Genomic DNA, 22,753 nt, shown 5'->3' on the forward strand with positions numbered 1-22,753 from the left:
AAATTATTAAGAGGCCAATTAAACTCATTCTCTCCATGCCACATGCTAAAACGGGTACGGGCCAGTGTATGTTGTGTACAACACAAGGCAGTTTTTTTTTTTGTTAAATAATTTTGTTGAAATGACATTTGATAGACTTCTAGGCACTGCAGAAGAGCAAAGATGACATGGCGGTCAGGTGATTAACATTGCGGAAATGTGCTGCATGTCTCCATTTTTATGTAATGCAAATTATCCCACCTTGACGCAGCATTAGGCGGGAGCAGAACACACAGAGAACAACTGATGTTGGGTGCTCGGCCCCTTCCTCCCCCGATCACATCTTCCCATTTTAACATGTGCAAAACACATGTCATAAGGCGCAATGTTATTGTTGCATTTGTTCAGATCTGTAAATGAGGTTTGAAAAATGAGGGCCGATTCACACTAGAACTCACACTAGAATGCACAGAACATTCCGGTGCGATTCACACGTGGTTCAATGCTGTGCAATGGGAGTCTGTTCATTGTGAATGGGCTCAAATCGCATTGCACTGCAGCGAAATGCATGCACTACTTCTTGAAATGCACTGCAGCACACTTGCATGGTACTTCTGTAACGTGTTCTGGTGCAGGCAAACATACTACCTTTGAGGTGTTGCTCATTTAATTTTGACGCCCGCTGCAGATTGCAACTGCAGTGCGTTCTGAACGTATTGCGAGAAACACACAGGGAACGCCAGCTTCCCGCACCACGTTATGGTGTGCATGGGCACAAAGGCAGAATAATGACGTGTGTATACATGCTACATCGCATGTTAAAATACACATGGACATAAAGAGGTGACAGATTGGATCTTAGCGCCAAATCATACATCTGTGATGCAGCGCCAATTTGACCGCCACCCCAACTCCCTAAGGCTGCATTCGTACTTTCTCGGAGTGGGACCGGCATTCCCGCTGGTGATTTTGTTGAGCGATTTGCATGTTACGTAGGGCCAGCCCATTCCCTTGAATGGACGGCTTTATGCACGTTTGTTATCGGAAAAGCAGCTCCTGCTCCTTTTCAGGCTGCAGGCTTCATGCGATCGATTTTTAAAGCTGCAGTTTGTTGTGCGGCAATCACAGCTGAATTGCATCACATTAGAGGTGCCACTAAGGGACATTGACACCTAACTGTGCGTCACGTATTGTGTAGGGATCACAGGCAGAATCATGGCGATCGTGGCTACAATTCCAAATCGCAAAGTGTGAATGGAGCCTAAACCGACGCACTTCGGACGCACACAACACGGTAACATACCACCATTCATTGTGTTGTGCTGCCTCAAAAATAACGCTTAAAGTACACTTTGTGACCATTGTTGTGCATTAGCAGCTTACTCTGAACCAGGGGCAGACTGACCATTTGGAAACTTGGGCACTGCCCGAGGGCCCGGGGTCAGTAGGGGGCCCCATGAGCTGCCCGATACCTTTTTCATAGGCTTTTTTGAGTTTGGGCAAGGACACAGGGCCCCATGATCCCTTATTGCCCGGGGGCCACATGAGCTGTCAGTCCGCCTCTGCTCTGAACCAGCTGCCTTTACATAACGCACGTTTACGCAACAAGATTGGCACGCTGGGAACTGGCTGTAAAGTTCATTAGACATTTAGAATTCATTATCACACTGAAAGCAGGCATTGGTTGTAAGGAGAACGTTTCCGTCACGTCTCTGATAGACGGATGTACGAGCCTGCCAGACCGGCACCGACAGAGTTAACGATGGCGAAGAATTCCGAGCGATGCCCGGAGACAGCGGAGCGCACGGCACATAGCACCAGGCGCCCTCTACTGTCCGTTCACGGCCATCGCCACCCCGCAGAGTGGCTTACCTCACTGGGGATGGGCTAGCCGCCGGCCCCGCCCTCTGCTATGACATCACACACACTCCTCCAGTGCGAGGTGCCGCTGTAAGTTCAGACTTGGAGCTCGAAGGATCGGAGTGGAATGTGTGCGGAGCTCCGGGACTGCACTGTGCACGGGGGGCCAGGGAGTCCGACATCACTGCACATCACCACGGGGGGACCCAGCCTGACTACACCCGGGACTCCCTCATACCTATAGCAGCCCTCACACTGGAATATATCACAGGAGATCTCTGCCTACTGGATTGTTCTCCTTCTGCACTCATCTTCCAGGTAAGCCCGGATCTCCAATCACTAACCCTCATCACAGCTTCTCCTCTCATACGGACTGCAGACTGTATTGGATGGCAGGGACAGATCAGACCATCCAAGAACAGATCAGACTATCCTGGAACAGCATAGATCAGACCTTCCAGGGACAGATCAGATCATATCAGACCTTCCAGGGACAGATCTGATCATCCAGGGACAGATCTGATCAGACCATCCAGGGACAAACTAGACCAGACCATCCAGGGACAGCCTAGACCAGATTTTCGTGGGACAGATCAGACCATCCAGACCCAGCACTTTGTTAGTCATCTCCCTCTGCAGCACTTGCTGGCAGTCTGGGCAGGGGGGATTGACAGAGCAAGGATGGGATTGGAGGGGAAATGGGGGATCACTGAAAGCCTGATTAAGAGTGATTGACAGAGCAGAGATGGGACTAGAGGGGGATCACTGGGAGAACTGGGATGACCAACAGTCTGTCCAGAGGTGATTAATAAAGCAGGTATGGGACTGGAGGAGAAATCAGGGGATTACTGGGAGCACTGGGAGCACTGGGATGACTGATAGCTTGGCTAGGGGTAACTGGTAATACAGGGATGAGACTGGAGGGGAAATGAGGAGAATCACTGGGATGAGACTGGAGGAGAAATCAGGGGATTACTGGGAGAACTGGGAACACTGGGATGACTGATAGCTTGGGTAGGGGTGACTGGTAATACAGGGATGAGACTGGAGGAGAAATCAGGGGATTACTGGCATGACAGTTTGGCCAGGAGTGACTGACATACAGGGATGAGACTGGAAGGAAATTGGGGGATTACTGGGAGAACCGGGAACCCTAGAATGACCGACGGCCTGGCCAGGGGTGATAGAACTGGACTGGAGGGAAAATAGGGATGACTGGAGCAGTAATGGGGGATGACTGAAAGAACTGGGATAACTGGCAGCCCAAACAAGGGTGATTGGCAGAGCTGGGAAAGGATTGGAGGAGAAATGGGAAATCACTGTGAAAACTGGTGCGTCTGGGATCACTGTTGTAACCAGGATTGCTGGGATCATTTGTTAAGCTGGGATCAGTGTTATTACAGTGACCCCAGTCATCCAGGTTCTAACTAGGAACACTGGGATCAGTGTATTAACCAGGATCAATGTTATAACTGGGATCACAGGTCTTCTGCAGCACCCAGTGACCCAGCAGAAGTTTTCTGGCCATCAGAGGTAGGTAGGTTCCTTGTGCTGAGCTGTGCCTGTTTGTGTGGTATGTCCCTACAATGGTCTGTTCTCCAGCCAGGAAAGAAAATCAATAATCCCCTCTGAACAGCAGTGTATGTACATGAAAAGCATAGATCTTGCAAAAAACCCATGTTCCTGACTTGTGCAAAAAAAAAAAAAAAAAAAGCCAGGCAGACTTCGCAAAACACAAATGAACAGCTACACCTACATCTCAAATCCTGAATTGCTCCAGAAAGAAAAGGCAGTTCCATTCCTGCACAGCTTCAATCCCCTTTTATTTGCACTGGAAAAAGTAAGGAGCTTATTATAAAAAAAACCCAAAAAAACCCTCTCCTATTCTTTAGACATTAAAACAAAATTCAGCGCCTGGACAAGGGAAGGATGTGAGCAGCCTAGCAATGGGAAGGGAGGTGGTGTGAGACAGATAATGCCAAGCTTAAGGGACCCAGTATTGTCCAGGCTCGGGGGACCCCACTGGGAACAGGGAATTATGTTTTGCAAAATCTTTAAAAAAAAAAAAAAAAGCTGCAGATGAACTGAACTCTGCAAGATTAGCAAGTTAATATGACGTGGGGGAGGGGAGCAGTGTTATGTCACTTCCAAAGAACTAGTGTTGTGATTTCTTAAAATCTGGAAAAAGACAAATGCTACAGAGCGAAGAGCTGACAGCGGGATACACATTTATTTATATATTTTTTTAAAATAAACCTTGTACCCTTTTTTTTTTAAAAATACATTGCAGTCATATGTAAACAGTACACTGCTAGTATAAACAGTATCCCCAAGAACTGTTCATATTATTTTCAGAGCCCAAATAAATGCAATAAATTAAATCTGTATAAATAGAATGTAATGCTGCATACAACCAAACCATCAGTCATGGGTCTTTAATAAAACAGAGCAAAGTTCAGGAATCTACAACAACCAATTGGAAATGGGTGCTCATCCTGCATTATTCTGGTTGCTAAGGGTAACTGCATCTTTTGATATATATATATTATTTTTTTTTTTTAATACATTTCTGATCAGTTGCTGTAGATTTCTACACACAAAAATACATCCCACTCCTATGTACAGTAGAGTCACAGTGTGTGTATGTATATATATATATTAAATAAAAGGAGTGAGAAGATGTTTGCAACAGATAAACAGTAGCTCTATTTTGCACAGTGTAAAAGACAGATATATGTGTATATATATATATATATATATATATATATATATATACATACACACACACACACACATACATACAAGCTGTAAAGTAGAGCTAGCATTTATCTGTTGCAAAATATCCTCCCTGATCCCTACTTGCTCTATACATCAGTATGTTAGGGTCCCTATAAACCCTTTCTCTTCTTATCATAGAACAGCCTATACCCTCCCTAATTCTTAGCTCCCACTTCTACAAGTCTATTATTTCTCCAGCTCTGAGCCAACAAGCTCACAATCATGATCTGGCCTCGCCAGTCATCTGTTCTAGCGTGCAGAAAGCCACAACGGTGGAGCTTTGTGTGTGTGTGTGTGTGTCTGAGTCCTGTGTCCCCCTCTCCCTGGCTTCAACCCATGGGCTGCAGCTGCTAACAGACCACAGTGCTAGTGAATAATGCCTCGAATTAAACAAATAGGTCTCACCAAGGGCTGAACTCAGCAGCTCTACGGAGAGATCCTGCCGCTGCTTGATTGAGCTGGCCAAGAAGATTAATCCCTGCAAATATATTCGTTCAGCATTAGCCTCTAATCGTGTTATTTTTTTTTCCCAATAAATGATCTGCAGAAAGCAAAAGCTGTTGGTGTCCACTATACCTCTAATACTATAATATGTTGTCCATGGAGATGTAGACACAGAAAGCAGTTTTTAGGTTTACTACATTATTATGTACAGTGCTAGGCACGTATAGGCAACTACATTATTTTTGAGACATATTGTTAGTTTGTAGTGCCGGTACATTTAAATATAGAAATGCATACATATACATGTATATACACTGTGTGTGTATATATCTACATACACACCCTATGTATACACTGTATATAAAATATGTATATATCTACACACAAAATAATGGTGTGCGACTGCACCTACACATCTCTCTATATAAATAATATATACTATACACAGTTCTATGTCATACAGTTATTGTACCCATTTCCTACCACCTCCCATGACGCTGTACAGGGTAGTGTACATACATATGCATGACCATGAACTGAGGTCACTGTAGCTCATCTGTAGCTCCCACATTTGTTTACTATGATGCCTATTGATATGTTTCCTACTTTCCACCCCCATAAGAAGCCTTCCAGTCTGCAGACTTCCTAATAAGCATCCTCACTAGTAAAGTGTAATGGAAAGGTTTGTGTATAGTGAAAGCATTGTACTCCTGACAAGTCTGGAACATAAACCCAGAAGACACGGCCCTTGCGCATAATTGGCCATCTCTTTATTCTCATGGCTTCAGTGACCAGATGAAAGCGAAGAGAAATAAATTTGGCCAAATTCTGGCTGCTGTCACACTTTGTTACCAGACTATTAATTATCTATTCCCTGGGTCCATTCTTTCTGTACAGCGTTGTCCAATCAGATAAAGTCCAATTATGCTCGCCATCTAGCGCCTGCGGGTGTGCAGCCCTAACTAACGTTATTCCCCCGCAGGATAAAAAACACAATTATCAGTTTAGGATCACTGCATGAAAGAAATCTCTCTTCGTATAAAAGACACTCAGTGGAGGATGGGTTGACATGGCAGATTTACTCTTTGTAGACAGTCCTAGCTTTTGTCAACTGAAGCCAGTCCATTTGATAAGACTACTGAAATATTTTATAGGCTTTAGGAAAAACAGATATGATGTCCTGCTGTTGCACAGTGTTTAGGCAACAAGAACAAGTACATTCAAGACGAGGCTCCAAAGTAAAATAAAAAAAAACAAAATAAAAAAAAAAAACTTGAGAACTGACTATTCATGTAGTTAAAAGTACAATTCTATAGTATACTGTTACATGAGGAATGCTGGAAGCTCATCAAATTCAATAGGGCAAAGGTTGGTTTTCTGTGGTGGAAGCACAGAGTCCCAACATGATGAGACTTGTGTCTATTAAATTGGGATCTGAGATCTGGATTTATCTAATCAAGATAAACATTGTGCAGTAACAGAATGATCTCACCTGTGGAAACTGCACTTAATTATTCTTCATAACCCCAGGCCACATAAGCCAGGGGGGCAAGACTGCAGCTTAACACGAAGGAAGACAAATCTTTTGGTTTAGTGCCATTTTCATCATTTTTTTTGTGTGTGTGTTGCGTGCATTGTCAGGGGTAATGACTAAATAAATACCATGGTTAATGAAATCAGCATGGCCATTAGGGTTTCACAAAGTCCTTCAAAAGGAGAACTTTTACTTGCTCTCGCAGACACCACTGTTCAGCTCAACAGGAGACTTTGTTGCAATTAAAGTCAGGAAAGCCGGACAGAAACAGCGAGCGTCTGACTTGTGGGTCTCGACAGAAAAAGGCTTCGAGTAGACTGCACCACCCCCAAGTGGGCATAGGCTCAGCTGGAGGCACACTGGAGCAGTTTTTCTTCAATTCATTTATTTTTTTTCTCCCTTTTTAGTCAATGAACAAAGAAACCAGTGGTCTGTTTCCTGGCTGCAGAAGTTCAAGCAGTCAACAAAATGGATAGTTTAAAAAGCCATGTATAATATTGTGCAGGGGCCTTGACAATTATATTCTGTAGGCAATGTACAGCTAGCTTAAATTCAGTGATTTTCTTTGTTTAATTGATGGTAATTCTTTGATGCTAAATTCCTGGCCTTAGTATATTTCTTGCTGTGATAAATCATTATTAATAAGAATAGTTATTACCATTGTATGTTGTGCAGTCTAGAACTTAAAGTAATATGTTGTGCGTGTTCTCTTTTAGAGAATGGGTTACCAGGTTATTAGTAATTCGTATTATCAATGTGGGATTTTTGCTTTGTGGCACACATTCTTGGTATAGGGATAGATGGAATCTTCATTGGCATACATAAAAGCATCCTATTTTGCACTATAACAATTACATTTAATTAAACGTACAACACCTTTGGGAACATAGTTTTTAACCCTTACAGGCTGGTACTGTACAAACTTTTAGCTGCTATTGTTACAGCCAGACAAAAAGTTTTCACAGTAGATATTAAAAGTATTTGACACAGGCAAAGTATGTGAGCTAGTTGTTGTAGAATTCAACTAATTTGCAGTCTACTGTGCAAACCTGTACCCGCTTGTCACGCCCTAAGGTGAAGTGTCAGGCATTTCTCCAGTAGGTAGCAAGTACTCCACTCAGAAATAACTTCCAGCAATTGTTCAGACAATGGGGATAATTGTTTGGCATGCTCTCTTAATATATAGGCCATTTTCACTCTTCGCCTGTGTAAATATGTCCCTAGCGGGGAACTTCTAGCTAGACCTGTACAGAATGATGAACTGTGAAAAATGCTTGTTAAAAAAAAAAAGGAAAATATTACTGATTGTCATATTTGTTATATGACATCTAGTAAGCAGTCAGGTCTATGGGGAGATGTATTGTTTTTGTGTGACTCCAGACGTATGATAAACCCTCCATGGAAAATGGAGGTGACCCAAAGCATGCTGGGAGTAGCACTTCAAACAGGAACCCGGGGCTTCATGTTTGGTTGTTATGGCAACAGACGACTCTTGATACATGCAATCAGCTTCTCATGCAAATGAAAGACCATTCTTTTAGAATGTTCAGCAATGAGTTCTACTGATATTTTCCCATTAGATGAAAAATGTGAAAAGAATTACTGGCCCTTAAAGGGGGAACCCTGCTGTCTACTACTGGACTTCCTGCTTAAAAGTATCTGAGGGAACAGTACAGTAACTAATGAGTTTATATCTTTACAGGTTGAATGATAATATATGGTTACCACTGCCAACAAAAACGCTGTTCCCTTTAGATACTTAATGCATGCTTTTTTCTCTTCATTTTATGTCTACCTAGTGCTTGAAAATTTATAAGTAATTGATATTTTCTGTTCTATTATTAGAAAGCTGGGGATGTAAAAATTAGCACTCAAGATAGCCATGTAAAGAAGATTTTACAAAGGCCACATGAAAATCTGTCTAGGACATGGTTTAAACTGCCTTCCCCAATATAGGCTGTGAAGTAAATGGATACAGTACTAGCAAAAGACATGGGGTAGGGTGCTCTCTGCTGGTCTGCTTTAGAAAATGTTCACAACTGCAGTTCTAACAAATGTCCATCATCACTGTGATCAGTGGGAAAGGTGAACATAACATTATTTGGTTTTACTGCTTTTTCCACTATAGGAGATATATTTGTGACATGGTCAGTACACAGCAGGATCACGATTTAAAGATGACCTGTTAACGAAATATGTCTACACCAGCCCTTCTCAACCTTTTACCCTAGAGGTACCCTTGAAATAATTTTCAGGTCTCGGGGTACTCCTGATAAAACACAATTCACCAGGAATCGGTTTGAATGATTCCTCTCTCATGGTGGTGTCAAAATCCCACCCTTACAGATGGCTACACAAAAAAAAATATCACTGATGACCCGACTGCCAAGTTAGCCCAGAAACTAAGCAGTCACCATTAAGTTGGAGGTCAGCCAGCCACAGTTCAACTAGCCCCTTGCAACCACTGGAGCAATCCTAGGGTTCCTTGGAACCTTAGTTTAGAATGGCTGATCTACACTGTTTACAATAGGCCTGATATACTTTTATTTCACAAACTGAAAAGGTTTAAGAAGTCTGCTCTCAAGAGAGTGACTCTGATTCGTATTATTTGATGCAGTGTTAGTGAACATGATTGGTTCACAACTCCAGAGTGTACTGTGCAATTTATAGATCCTGGTGGGCTTATCACTGGTGGTATACATGGTGTAAGCCCTACCTGGGTGCAATCTGAAGATTGTAGAAAAAAATCTAGCTTTAATAACGAAATCTGGGGACTACAGGACCCACACTATCATCAATGCAAGAATGTGTAATTCAAGAAATCATGACAGGTACTTTCAAGTTGCAAAGTTACTTTAAAATCCCTGCTTTGTATCAACATTAAAGCTCTGCCAATACCATGCAGCCTTGCAGTTACAAAGCAAAGTATGGGCAAAACTGCATAACACAATCTACAAAAACAATACCTGATGGGATATATTATCATCTAGATACAAGCTGAAGGCCTATAGCAAAAACAGGGAAAGTCCACATAGTCCACTACCTTATTTCATCCCAGGTCTTGGTCATATTTTATCTATAATCACTGGAGGTCATTCAGCGTATATACAAAGACTTAAAGAAATGGTTGCAACCCTTTGGCATGAAGCACTGCTTGGGGGGCTTAGTTCTAACATCATGCCTAGCTATTGATATGTAAAGTATTTAATAATAAACGTGGGCCATCATTTTATAAGCAGATCAAGAATTTATTCCAATCCACTTTTTTCTAAAAGCAGAGCTATTTTTCCTTTGTTTTGTTTGCTGCACTTAAAAATAAATAAAAACTTGCTATTGATCCTAATGAGCTTTAAGTTAAGTCCAGCAAAGCCCCTACTACAATGGCAGCATTAGAAAGTGGTTTGCATGACAATGGGGGTTAAAAAGAAACCATTTAGGACTCAATCTAAAAAACAAATAGTATTTTTTTCTGCATTTTACACTACTTGCAGTCATTTCCTTACATCCTATATACTATTTAGCCCAATCAACAAGTTGAAAAGAGTGATTTCCATAGAGCGAATTGTCAACACATGCCTTTATTTTATTTACACTAGCTGTTGTTGCCAGGGGCATCAGACAAGATGAAGGAAAATATTAAAGAAAAAAAATTTAAGAATGTTTTGATGGGAAAAAAAGCAGTAGGTATAAAAAAAAAAATCTTTTTAATTAAGAGAAGACAGATTGCAAAAGCCATAAACATACTTTATTGTACGTTTAGCTGCTTCAGTGATTCACTTCAGCAGTTGTTAAAACAAATTTAACTCATGGTAATAATCAAAGCAGACACCGATAAAAAAAAACATTTGAGTGCAGACACTAATGGTTAACTGTGTAAGGTAAAAAAGCAGCTTACATTTTAATCTGGATTCAGGAAGATGCTACGCCTGCTGGTAAATAAGTGTTAGCATTGTCTACTAGCTATCTAGCATCCTTGCAAAATACCACAGGATACTGGGCCCCCTTTGTGCCTACATATGTAATAATTAAATAGTTTCTTTAGATTAGGAGAAAAGCGGTCTTTAAAATGGTTTAGGCCAGGGGCACCGTTGCTTAAGCAGTATCCACATTCACAGTAAGCTTAGCCCTATATCGTTAAAGTTTAATCATTTGGAGATGGAATTTAGTTTATATAAAAGAAGTCTTCTGCATCTATTATTCAGCATACTGGCACTGTGGAGCATTTTAATTCTGGAACAGATGCTTTGCTTGCTGGATGCCATGTAATTACTGAGTGGAGAAGCAAATTGCTGCTATGGCATTCCTTAATTTCAGGGTCAAGTATTTCCAGCGCTCTCAAATTCTTTTGCTTGTCACTCTCAGCACCTTGGCAGGTTGACCCTTACATAGAAAGGCCTAGCGAAAATATCTGCAGGAATGATTTGTACAAATCAGAACCTGATAGGAATTATGATTTGAGCATCTCCATAATTCATAAGGCTGCCTTTTAAATGCTTACTTTAAAAAGGGTCTTTTTGAAAGCCAATACAATTAAGAGCATTTAAGTGTTCGTTGGTGTCTTTGAGTGGAAAGGTTGGTATAGAGCAGTTCTTTACACCCCCCCCCCCCCCCCCCGTGTGTAAAATAGTATATGGGCGCTATTATGCAGTCAATTTCTACAATGAAAGTGCTGAGATCTCAGAACCTAACTACAATCTCAAATCCAACTTCCAAATTCAAAAGACTATTAGTCTCTTGGGTAGTAGAAGTGTTCTAGCAAAACAGAAGATTAACACTGCTATGTTAAAGGGAACTTACCAATTAGTGGTAGGTGTTAGGGCCCAGGCTGTAAGTACATCTAAAAATACATCTGGCAGATATGTTATTGGTGCTTTTTTCTGTTATTATTATTTAATTGAAGTTTGCATAACATGGTTTCCCATGGTCTTAATCCTTATTTTTACTATCCAGTTTTTACAAGTTAAACTCCGTAATTTATTTAGCTCAACTAATATTCAAAATCTCTAGCAAAAGACTTCTATAAAAAGTAGATGGTGCTCATAGCAGTTCATCAGGAGTCCTCTTTCTCATTTGCTGGGGGACGGATACATTTTTGCTCCAGTTTTTTACGTCAGCACCAGATACAACATGGAAAGAAGCTTCTTAGCCAGTATGTATAGAGAATGGTTGAAGTTATTTTGTTGTACAAATGCTTCCTTAAATAATTCAGTTCCAAGGCCTGGCCTAGAATCTACAACACAACCCTAGCTCTTGCGTGCAACTGAGCAGGAATGGCTCCCGGACCTGGTTATCTATTACATGTATAAAAGTGGTGGACAGCAAGGGATTGTGCTTGAGTTTGTAATCGGAAAAGACAGGTGTCACCGTTTGCTAAAGTAATTTCTCCGCAGTTGGTTGATTGAAGCTGACTTCAATTACAGTTGCTCTTGGATGGCTGCACAGGAATGGCTGATGTGAAATACTAGAAAACGTGGCAGCGAGTGGTACCATGCTCCTGACCTCTGGGATCTTTTGAGGTCTGAGCTGAGAACAGAGTCAAGACTTTAGTGTGTTATAAAGATGAATGAATGTACCTCAATCAGCCAAGGCATGTAATTCGGTTGTCAGCTTGTCTGCCTATATTCCCTATCAATTACAGCTAATTAACATGTGTTTATTTTTTTTCTAGGAAGTTCTTGCAGCAAGGAATCCTTAGAAGGAATGAGCACATCATATTCTTTTTTTTACTAAAGAAAACTGCTCAAATTCACAAAGAACGAATCGCTTCCTGATATATATCTTCCACTAATTTTTTACAATCAAGTTTCACATCCAGCTTGGAGCCAGAAATGTTTTCACAGCGGGTGTCAATGTTTGGGGTTTGTGACTACTGTACAGAGAGCATTCATGGCTGATATTTGCACAGGGAAGCATGTACCTACTTTGAATGCACTATTTATTTAAGCTTTTACATTATGAATCGTTCCCCTGGTGTGGAGTTAATTTTACTGGTCTTGCAGAGGAGCCTTTGTACACGGAAAGGCAGTTTCTGGCATAAAAATTAAAGACAACCAAAGGGGATTATAAAGAAACATTTAATTGGAAAAGAAGGAATCACCACGTGGTCGCAGGAAACTCGATTTGGGTGTCGGTGGTGAACGTTTGCTGTGATGTGGACAAGAGAGAAATGAAACTCTATACCTTCTTCTTTGAGTTAGGATTGTTTGAGTAAATACTACGAAAGAGGGACTGCTAAATGAGATAACCCAGAGCTCGTTATTCTCGGAACATAAGGACTTCACAAGAGCTTGCCCTCGGGAGGATTCAAGGGAACATCATCTGACACTTCTTGAGCAGGTAGGTCTAGTCTAGCTCCTATTAAGTGCTGATAAAGGAGGGGAAGAAAACAAGTAAGGAAAAACCTCTGATAAAAATAAAGGGTGTCATGACACAGGCTGTAACGCAGAATGTCATTTAGAATCTTCTGTGTCAGTAACACCTTTGCAGCATCAATATCCACAATCATTTCAACCATGCCTGGTAATGTATGAGATAGGGAATAGTACACACAAATAGAAAGGCACCTGCATGCAATGAGAAATTGCTGTATACTACAAGCGTATAGTTGTTCTACACTTTGTTTGCAGACTGAAAATAAAACCAGTGTTGTCCAAGAGTAGAAGCTTTAAGTGGGCGTGCTGGAAAATGTTGATTCCTGAATGATGGTTGAGCGAGTTTGCAGCAGCTAGAAATCTCAAATATTGCCTTTGGCGATAAGCAGTTTGGCTTAAAACTTTCTGCTGTAGCTGACTAAAGTACATGTATACGCAGCTCATAATTGCTGATATGACATGATTATTCTATGCTATAGTGGATAACATGGGTAGCCACAGAGTTTAGCAGTTTTGTGTACAGTTTGAAACACTGCTAAAAGTGAATTTCTCAAACAACTAGGTAATAAAACTGCAGGAGAGGCTATGCCATAGCCCTTCCACTGACTGGAATTTATTTTCTCTGGCACCAAAAGCATTGGAAGAGTTTTGTAGAAGCAAATCACTGCTTTTAAAAATCCCTCAAATGACATAGCCCTGTGGGTTAGTTTGCCAATGTGCACTGAACAGTGAAAGTATATGTGAGATGAATACGGAATGCTACTAAAAGCACGATTACAGGCCCTTCTATGTGGGACTGGGAAATCTGGTACTTCTGTTTTGTTTACTCCCAGTTTTGTTTTTGATATTTTTAGTAGGCGGTAGAAACAGGAAAATACGGTGGTTGCAGTCTTAATAGAAAAAAATAGTTTTGCTCCATATGTAGCATGATAGTTAACTTTTATAAACTATCAATTCATGTATCCATAAACCTATTACAGCTCCAAATTTCACATCTCCCCATAGTGAATTACACTTTAGAACACAATCAGAATACTTTACAGGACCAAAACCTACAAAATGTGCTATCTATACCGAGATACTCCAATGGAATTGGCCAAATTAAAGAACAACCTCATTGCTAAACTTAACATTAGTACAATATTACTTTCTATACATGTCCTTAAAGCGGGACTACACTGAATCTGAGCACTACAAACTGAAAATGCTGTTTAGTTCATTATTAATATTCAAAGTAACCTCCCCTATCCATCCAAGTGTCCATGCTTTATTTTGCTGAGAAATCACTTTGCTGAGAAAACACCTCCTAGTATTTCTGGCCGTGATCATCTTGAGTAAGGGCGGATGATTGATGTGTCATTTACTTCCTGGAATCCACACGCCCTTAACTCAGGCATGCAGACACGAGGGTGTGCTTAGCTAATAAAGCCCCAACTCCTCTGCTGAAGACTTCTGGGATGTAGGACATAATCTGCCTAGGCATGGAAACTAGGAAGCAACTGAAGAAATCTAAAAAAAAAAAAAGTTTAAAACAATATACCTTCCTATTTACTGAAGATAGCAGCTTAAGAATTAAAAAATAGTCAATATTGATTGAGCAGGTGAAGTTCCACTTTAACTATCTGTGTAAAATAGTTTTCATTGCCATAAAAGCATATAGCCTTAGGGAGACCATAGTACACCTACTGACATTGACCTCAACTTCCTTTTTCCCCAGATGGTGACATCATCTTTGTTCTGGCATCATTCAGGGTCATCATCTCCTTCCTAGACTAAGATGTGGGCATGGCAAAGTTATTTAATTCCTAATGACTTTGCAGTAGTGTGTATATATATATATATATATATATATATATATATATATATATATATATATATATATATATATATATATGTGTGTGTATATATGTATGTATATATATATATATATGTGTGTGTATATATGTATGTATATATATATATATATATACTTTTACTATGTATTGCAGGATTCTATGTATTCAGGATTAAGGGATAAGGACTCTTGATAGGTCTTCTTTAGAGAAATGATTCGTTTTAGGGATGAAAGACTACAGAGATGTTAATTTTTTTTTTGTGATCTTACAGGTATTGATTGCTTCATCCCTTATGACCATGAATGCAGAAGCGTGGAACTTTCTTGTTGCCTGGACTCAGATGTTACTGTTACTTCGACTGGCTCCCCAGTACGTCAGTGCCAAACCTTGCCCTTCAGCATGTCGCTGTGATGGAGGTTTCATTTATTGCAATGATAGGGATTTGACATCTATTCCTTCGGGGATACCAGAGGATGCTACAACTCTCTACCTTCAAAATAATCAGATCAACAATGCTGGGATACCTTCTGACCTGAGAGGCCTGGACAAAGTGGAAAGGATCTACCTATACCGGAACAGTTTAGATGAATTTCCAATTAATCTCCCAAAAAATGTTAAAGAGCTGCACCTGCAGGAAAATAATATAAGGACTATAACCTATGATGCACTTTCACAGATTCCTGCAATTGAGGAGCTACATCTAGATGATAATTCTGTGTCTGCAGTTAGCATTGAGGATGGGGCATTTCGAGACAACATTTATCTCCGTCTTCTGTTCCTTTCTCGAAATCACCTAAGCACAATACCTTGGGGTCTGCCTCGAACAATCGAAGAGCTACGTTTGGATGATAACCGAATTTCCACTATTGCAGAGATCTCTTTGCAGGACCTCACAAATCTAAAACGTCTTGTTTTGGATGGAAATCTCTTAACCAATAGTGGCCTTGGGGAAAGGGTCTTTATGAATTTGGTCAATCTGACAGAGCTGTCACTGGTTCGAAATTCTCTGTTATCTCCCCCTGCAAATCTGCCAGGTGCAAATTTGAGAAAGCTTTATCTTCAAGAGAATCATATGAATTATGTGCCACCCAATGCTTTTGCTGACCTTACCCAACTTTATCGACTTGACATGTCAAACAACAATCTGACATCTTTACCTCAGGGTATTTTTGATGATTTGGATAATTTGACCCAGTTATTCCTACGCAACAATCCTTGGTATTGTGGCTGCAAAATGAAATGGGTACGTGACTGGCTTCAGTCTTTGCCTTCCAAAGTTAATGTTCGTGGGCTGATGTGCCAAGCACCGGAGCGTGTTAGGGGAATGACCATTAAAGACCTTAACAAAGAATTATTTGATTGTAAAGACAGATTTGATAAAAATCTTATACAGATTACAACAACAACTATGTTAAACACTTTGCTGCCAGCACAAGGTCAGAGGCCAGTATCTGTGACCAAACAGCCGGAAATCAGGCCACCTGACCTTAACAAAATCTACCGAACCACACCAATACCGGTGAGGAAAATAATCACAATCAACGTAAAAGCGGTCACTGTTGAGACCATCCACATTTCCTGGAAAATTGCTTTACCAATGAAGTCACTAAGACTTAGCTGGCAGTTAGGCCACAGCCCAGTGTTTGGATCTATTACAGAAACCATTGTGACAGGTGACAGAACGGAATATTTGCTCACAGCACTTGAGCCAGAGTCACCATACCGTATATGTATGGTTCCCATGGAAACCGGAAACTTCTTTTTATTGGATGAAACACCTGTTTGTATTGAAACAGAGACTGCCCCACTTAAAATGTATAACCCCACCACAACTTTAAATAGAGAGCAGGAGAAGGAGCCTTATAAAAATTCCAATTTGCCTCTAGCAGCTATCATAGGTGGAGCAGTGGCTCTAGTGGCAATCACGCTCCTTGCATTGGTTTGTTGGTATGTCCACCGGAACGGATCCTTGTTTTCCAGGAACTGTGCTTACAGCAAGGGCCGGAGAAGAAAAGATGATTATGCAGAAGCAGGGACTAAAAAAGACAACTCCATTTTAGAAATTAGGGAGACCTCTTTTCAGATGATACCAATAAATAGCGATCCAATGACCAAGGAGGAGTTTATATTACACACTATATTCCCATCCAATGGAGTAACCTTGTACAAAACCAGTCACAGTGAAAGCAGCAGTAACAGAAGCTACAGAGACAGTGGTATTCCAGATTCTGACCATTCACATTCATGATGATTAGAGGCACAAAACTTTTTATAGAGACTCACATGAGTGAATGGGATTCACTGTTCTACTGCAAAACACTGGATTTAAAAAATGACACAAAGACTTTGAAGGAGCAATGTACTGTACATTTGCCATATAATTTATATTTAAGAACTTTTTTTATTAAAAGTTTCAAAATTTCAGGTTGCTGCTACAATTAAATGTAGTTTGTTGCCTGACAACAATTCTCTATTTTAGTATTTTTTGTAATTTGTACTGTATTTTCCTTGCTAATATTGAAGTTACAGACCATTTAACTCTTCTTTTGTGTTCTACTGAGTAAAATGACTTGTTGACTGTGAAAGTGAATTTTTATTTTTTTTTTTCCTGCTGTGTTGAACAATCAGGATTTTTTTTTTGTATTTTTTTCTGACCTTTGTAGTATAAGCACAGGCCGGTTTTGCATATCATTCTAAACATGGTATAAATAAAATGTAGCTACAAAACAAAATAAAACAACAGTATTGATGGGTCTGTAAACAAACAAAAACTGTATACAACATTATTCAATAAACAGAAACAAAACCCTATGTGTGTAGTAATGGGCATTAATGTACCACAAAAAAGTACTGATAGTCTACTATCCCATAGCACAAATACATCCCCATACATTTTTTCAACTATTAGAATTACAGTAAAACCTGAAACTGGATCCGTGTTTATATACATGATCCACACTAAATATAACCTTTTAGAGACCGTGTAAAAGATATCTCAACATTATTATACTTTCCCACCAAAAGCATACATTTGAGCCGAATAGTAAAAACAAAGAAGGATCAACTGTTCTCAATGTAGTCATTTAAATTTAAATGTTCTAAATATTTACTTAAATAAAACATTTGCACTCAATATATCACATTTTATAAAGTTTAACTCCCCCCCCCTCTCCCACACACAAAAAATAAGATATTTACTTTTAACATCATAATATATAGCTGCCAACCAATCCATGGTGCCCATTACTACATCATAATCTATATATCATTTTTTTAAATATCCATCATGTTATATTGCCTTTCCGTTAATTTAATATTTAAGAGAAATACATTTTTGTTGCCATACACCCCCCTCCCCCCCTATTGTATGTTTTTTTTGTTTGTTTGTTTTTTTCAGATAAATGCCAAGGTGCATTGTATGCTCCTTTGGCCAGTATTGTATGTGCCTTGATCCAATGCTACATGTATTCAGCTTTTTTTTTTTTTTTTTTGTGACAATTTTTCATACTTGCAGACTATGAAAAATATTGAACTTATTGCTGAATAAAATGAAGAAATACATGAGAACTCCTGATATGGTTTATTGAGAAAGGACATAAAGTTCGCTGTACTTCTTAAACATTTGCAAACCATTATTAGGAAACATAATCAGCAGCAATTATTTGCAGCTTTCTATTGCTTCTTTGTTTGGTGAAGTCCTATCATTTTGTATCTGCAATTTTCACCATTGGGCTATCAAAAGTATTATGTGACATGCAACCTTAGAATTGAAAACATTCTAGCAGAAGGCAAGCGAGCCACAAATAAGTCCCAGAGGATCGAGCAAGCACCCAACTGTCTAAACATCACTTGTGTTTGAGCATTAGAGCCAAGTTTCTCTAGCTAAGCCAGATGAGGATTGACTGACCTCTAAAATTAGCCTCATTTATGACTCTTAAAGAAAGACCATTCTTTATTTTGCCTGTATAGGGCAAGGGGCTGCTCTCAAAATGATGTTGACATAAATTTAGCACGAATTTCCTGCTTTATTATAGCTTACCACCACTAGTGATTGAAAAGTACCATATATTCAGCTCCATGGAAAGAACACATTTTCCTTAGCAGAGCAATAAATTGTACTTTGTTGTCAAATAGTTCATTCTGTATCTATTTCTTTTTTATTAATGTATATAGAACCAGCATATTTTGCACTGTTTTACAGAGAACACAGAATTGTTTATATTGGTCCAGAGCCAAGAAATAAAGTTTGTAGGCACCTCTTATATACAATCCTAATGGGAGCTAATTAGGCCTCATGTACACTGCTGCTCCTAAATGTGAGTTTAGTAGCTTTTGGCATTTTTTACCGAAGCCCCTGAACTCAACTCAATAAAAGCCTATGTGTCCATGTACATGAAGGCTCTTATTAGAGTTTATCAGCAGCAGCGTTTAGGCGCAATTAAATGTCCTTCTGAAAGCGATTCTTCTGCATTCAGGAACATTTTGGCCAAAAAAATGTCAGATGCATTAAGCGCTTGGGTGTTTATTTCAATGGCAAATACTCGGGCCAATAAAATGAATAAACATCCAAGCGCTAAACGCAATGTCGCGGTTTTCTGCTGCTAGTAGAGTTAACGTCTCTGCCAGTTCCAGTGCACATGTAGCCTTAAAGTGTATGTAAAGATAAAATATTCTAATTTGCTCTCTTAAGAAATGTGAATCCTCATGTCATGTATATTTTATTGATAGTCCTTGAAAAGTAGAAATAAATCCTGGGTAATGCTGCCAGCTATTTGTCCCTTTTCAGCGCTTCCTGTGTAGGCCAGACAACGCTAACCACTCGCTGCAAATCCCGTGGTAGTGTTGTCATCACTGGAACTACAAAACACTGCAGAAATGCATGCCTTCAGTCCCACTGTCAGCTTGCCAAGTCCCTTGTTAACATGCCCGTTGTACTACCCTGAAGTAAAATAACTGACAGCAGCTCCTGTCCGAAGTGACGCTGGCACCAGTTAAAGGCTCCATTCACATCTGAGCGTAGCATTTCTGTGCATTTTTTCATGCGTGGGCACTCGATTTAATGCGCGTTTGCAAACGTTTGTGCGCGGTTTGTTCAGGTGTTTTCAGGCCTTATGAGTTCTGGCGTTTTTATATTGGCTAATAGAGAAAAATGTAATCTGTGACATCAATTGCTGCCATGTTTTGCCATGCCAGAAAAACATTCTTGGTCGTGCTACAAAACCAGCAAAAATGCATGAATCTTTCTGAATGGAGCTACAAAAGTAGCTCCAAAACTTTTTTGAGCTTCAGGCGACTTGGGAGTGGAGATGTGAACCATCTCCATAGAGTAATATCAGGGACGTTGAATTCCTATCGCCCGATGCCTGGGACATGTAGTTCTGGGCAGGTAGTTTTTATTCCTCCTTTAGCCCTGCTGCGGGCAAGCAGCGGGTTCACCTGTCAGGTGAAGCAATCGGCGGCAGCGCTGCCGCCGATTTCTTTCACACAGTGCCAGCCTCTCTGCGCCGCCCCAAGGTTTCCCAGGCTCCACTTGCCCATCTGCAGGCCCGGCTTGCTGTCGGCTGAAGGGGAGGAAGAACAGCGGACCAGTCCACTCCCCTCCTCTTCTTGTGCTGACCCGGAAGTGACATCACGATGTCACTTCTGGGTCCCTAATGAGAGATTGCAATACAATCCCCGGAAAAGAATGTAGTATGGTGCAATGTGCACCACATTACATTCAGTGGAACAGAGGGGAGACATGCAGGGTCTTTTAGACCTTGTACTTCTCAAAGAGAGCCTGTCACCAAAAATCATCACATAGGGGACTTTGTTCCTTATGTGATGGAAAAAATGAAAGTTACACCCAAGCAAATACCATCCCCCCCTCAAAAAAAATATTGAGGCCCCCATCCCCACATATACACACGTACAAAAGTAAAAGCACACGCTGGGGTGTCTATGCATGAAACTGCCAATTGCAATACTCATGTCATATCTCGCACACGCCAGGATGAGAGCGATAATTCTAGCACCAGACCTCCTCCATAACACTATACTGGTGACCTATAAGGAGCTTTAATAGTGTCGACCTATAGAAAATATAGGGTACTGAAGTACGCCGCCATTTACGAGCGCGCACAAATTTAAGGTTTGACAAGTTGGATATCTATTTACTTGCTGCAACCTCATCTTTTAGATTTTACAAAAAAAATAGGGTAATTTATTGCTTTTTTGTGCCCTAAAATTAACTTACTTGCATGATTATACCGCAAAATTGTAGTAAAATATACAACATAAAAAATTGGAACTACCACTGTTTTATTCTCCAAGGTCTCTGCTTTCAGAAAATATATAAAGTTTGGGGGTTATATGCAATCTTCATGCCTAAAATTATTTTTTAAACCTGTGCAAAAAAAGTAAAAATGGCTCTGGCAGCGAAAACGCAAAAACAACTCTGGTAGTTAAAGGGATCAAGTATAAGCCCTGCCCCCCCCTCCTTTCCTGACTAGCAGCCAATCGGGACTCATTACACTGCAAAGGTCTCTCTCCTCCCTGCTTGTCCCCGGGTGTGGTGCTGGAGACAGGCAGGGAGGGGAGGAGATAAACAGTGCAATGGTAAAAATATTACACGTTTAAGTCGCAATAAAGCCCCTTTTGTTTTTAAAAGCCCCAGACATTCCTAAAATCAACTCAGATTTAAATACTGTTTTGGTTAAAAACATTTTTTTTTTTTCATCAGGACAAGTAGATTGTCATGAGGGACAAGTAGATTAGGGCCCTGATTTAGTCCCTGGAGGGCACACGTCCGTATCCCTGTTGAAAAAGTCCGGATGTGACGAAACGCGTCCGGAGCACGTGACGTGGTGACGTATTGACGTTTTTTTCGGAAGTGCCGTGGCGGCCATTTTGGGTTCTGGAACACGCGGTTGTTCCAACCCTGGAGACTTCCACGTTTGCCTGGCTCTCCTGAGTTTTAAAGGGTGTTGGAAAAAGAGTTACCGCTAAGGAGTTGGTTTTTTGGACTATCTCACTACATGGAAGCGGTTTTCATCAAATTTCAATGTAAGTTGCTACAATAAAATATGTTTACCTTTCAATGCACATACTGATCGCTGGTCTGTTTATGAGGTCTATGGGGAATGGCTGGAGAAGACAATAGAACTATGTTTGGAGGCATTCTCATCTATACTATGGATTCTATGCTGATTTTATCTATGTTGGGGTAATTATGCACTTTTTATATTGTGTGCAGTGGAGTTATTAATTGAATTACTAGCCCTGAGATTTCACGATTGCTGTGGCACTTTTTGTTTGTGTACCTGCATGTGACACGTGTGGCACTTTATTTTAATACTTGGGGTAATATACTATGTTGAGATTTTTTTCTTTGAGGTATTTGAAGATTTTCTGGAGTATATCACCAATCTGATCCGGGGATAAAGAGTAATTGGGAAATTTTTTTTTTTGGACATTTGGACTTTACTTTGGACTTTAGGTGTATGGGACTTTAATTTTTGTTTGTTTATTTATATAAGTTTGCTTACTATTATTATTATTAGTCCCTGGACTAGTAGTTTTTTAAAAAATGTCCACACCCCTGAATATTGATTTGTTTTCTCCCTGAGTGTTTTGGAGCTTCGTGTTTCAAAATGCTCAGGTGTGAATGGGGCCTTAGACTGTGTTTTTTGTGGCTTAGACCCCATCCAAGTGCACACTAAAATAAAAGGGCATTTAAGATTTTTTTGAATAATTATTTGTTTTTTTTTTAAATACAGCATGTTTCTGGGTTGTGGGAAGAATCCACAGTACTCAGAAGAAACACATGCAAACCTGGAAATTATGTCTTCAATATAGATGGAAGGAATAAGAAAGTAAGTGTGTGTGTGTTGCTCACTTCATTACACTTTTCAATACTCATCTGTGACTCAAAATGCTGAAATCATAAACTCCCAGGCATCTAGCATTATAGG

General features: G+C 40.2%; 2 protein-coding genes across 3 annotated transcripts in view; one reads left to right on the forward strand and one right to left on the reverse strand.

The window, feature by feature from the left end:
• LOC149451275 (ADP-ribose glycohydrolase MACROD2-like) overlaps nt 1-22,753 on the reverse strand; it is a 750,194-nt gene that overhangs the window by 220,568 nt on the left and 506,873 nt on the right. The window lies entirely within an intron of this gene.
• FLRT3 (fibronectin leucine rich transmembrane protein 3) lies at nt 1,916-18,368 on the forward strand. Of its 2 annotated transcripts, none has more exons than XM_089690777.1 (3): nt 1,916-2,157; nt 12,264-12,931; nt 15,073-18,368. In XM_089690777.1, exon 3 carries the CDS (start codon nt 15,094-15,096, stop codon nt 17,047-17,049), a length of 1,956 nt encoding a protein of 651 aa, XP_089546903.1. In that variant the 5' UTR covers nt 1,916-2,157; nt 12,264-12,931; nt 15,073-15,093; the 3' UTR covers nt 17,050-18,368. The 2 variants fall into 2 exon arrangements, with proteins under 2 accessions (XP_089546903.1, XP_089546905.1); XM_089690779.1 differs by having other exon boundaries at nt 12,268-12,931.

This window comes from Staurois parvus, unplaced genomic scaffold (assembly GCF_062004578.1).
Source record: "Staurois parvus isolate SC_StPar_1 unplaced genomic scaffold, SC_StPar_1.0 ptg000543l, whole genome shotgun sequence".
NCBI classification, from domain to species: domain Eukaryota; kingdom Metazoa; phylum Chordata; class Amphibia; order Anura; family Ranidae; genus Staurois; species Staurois parvus.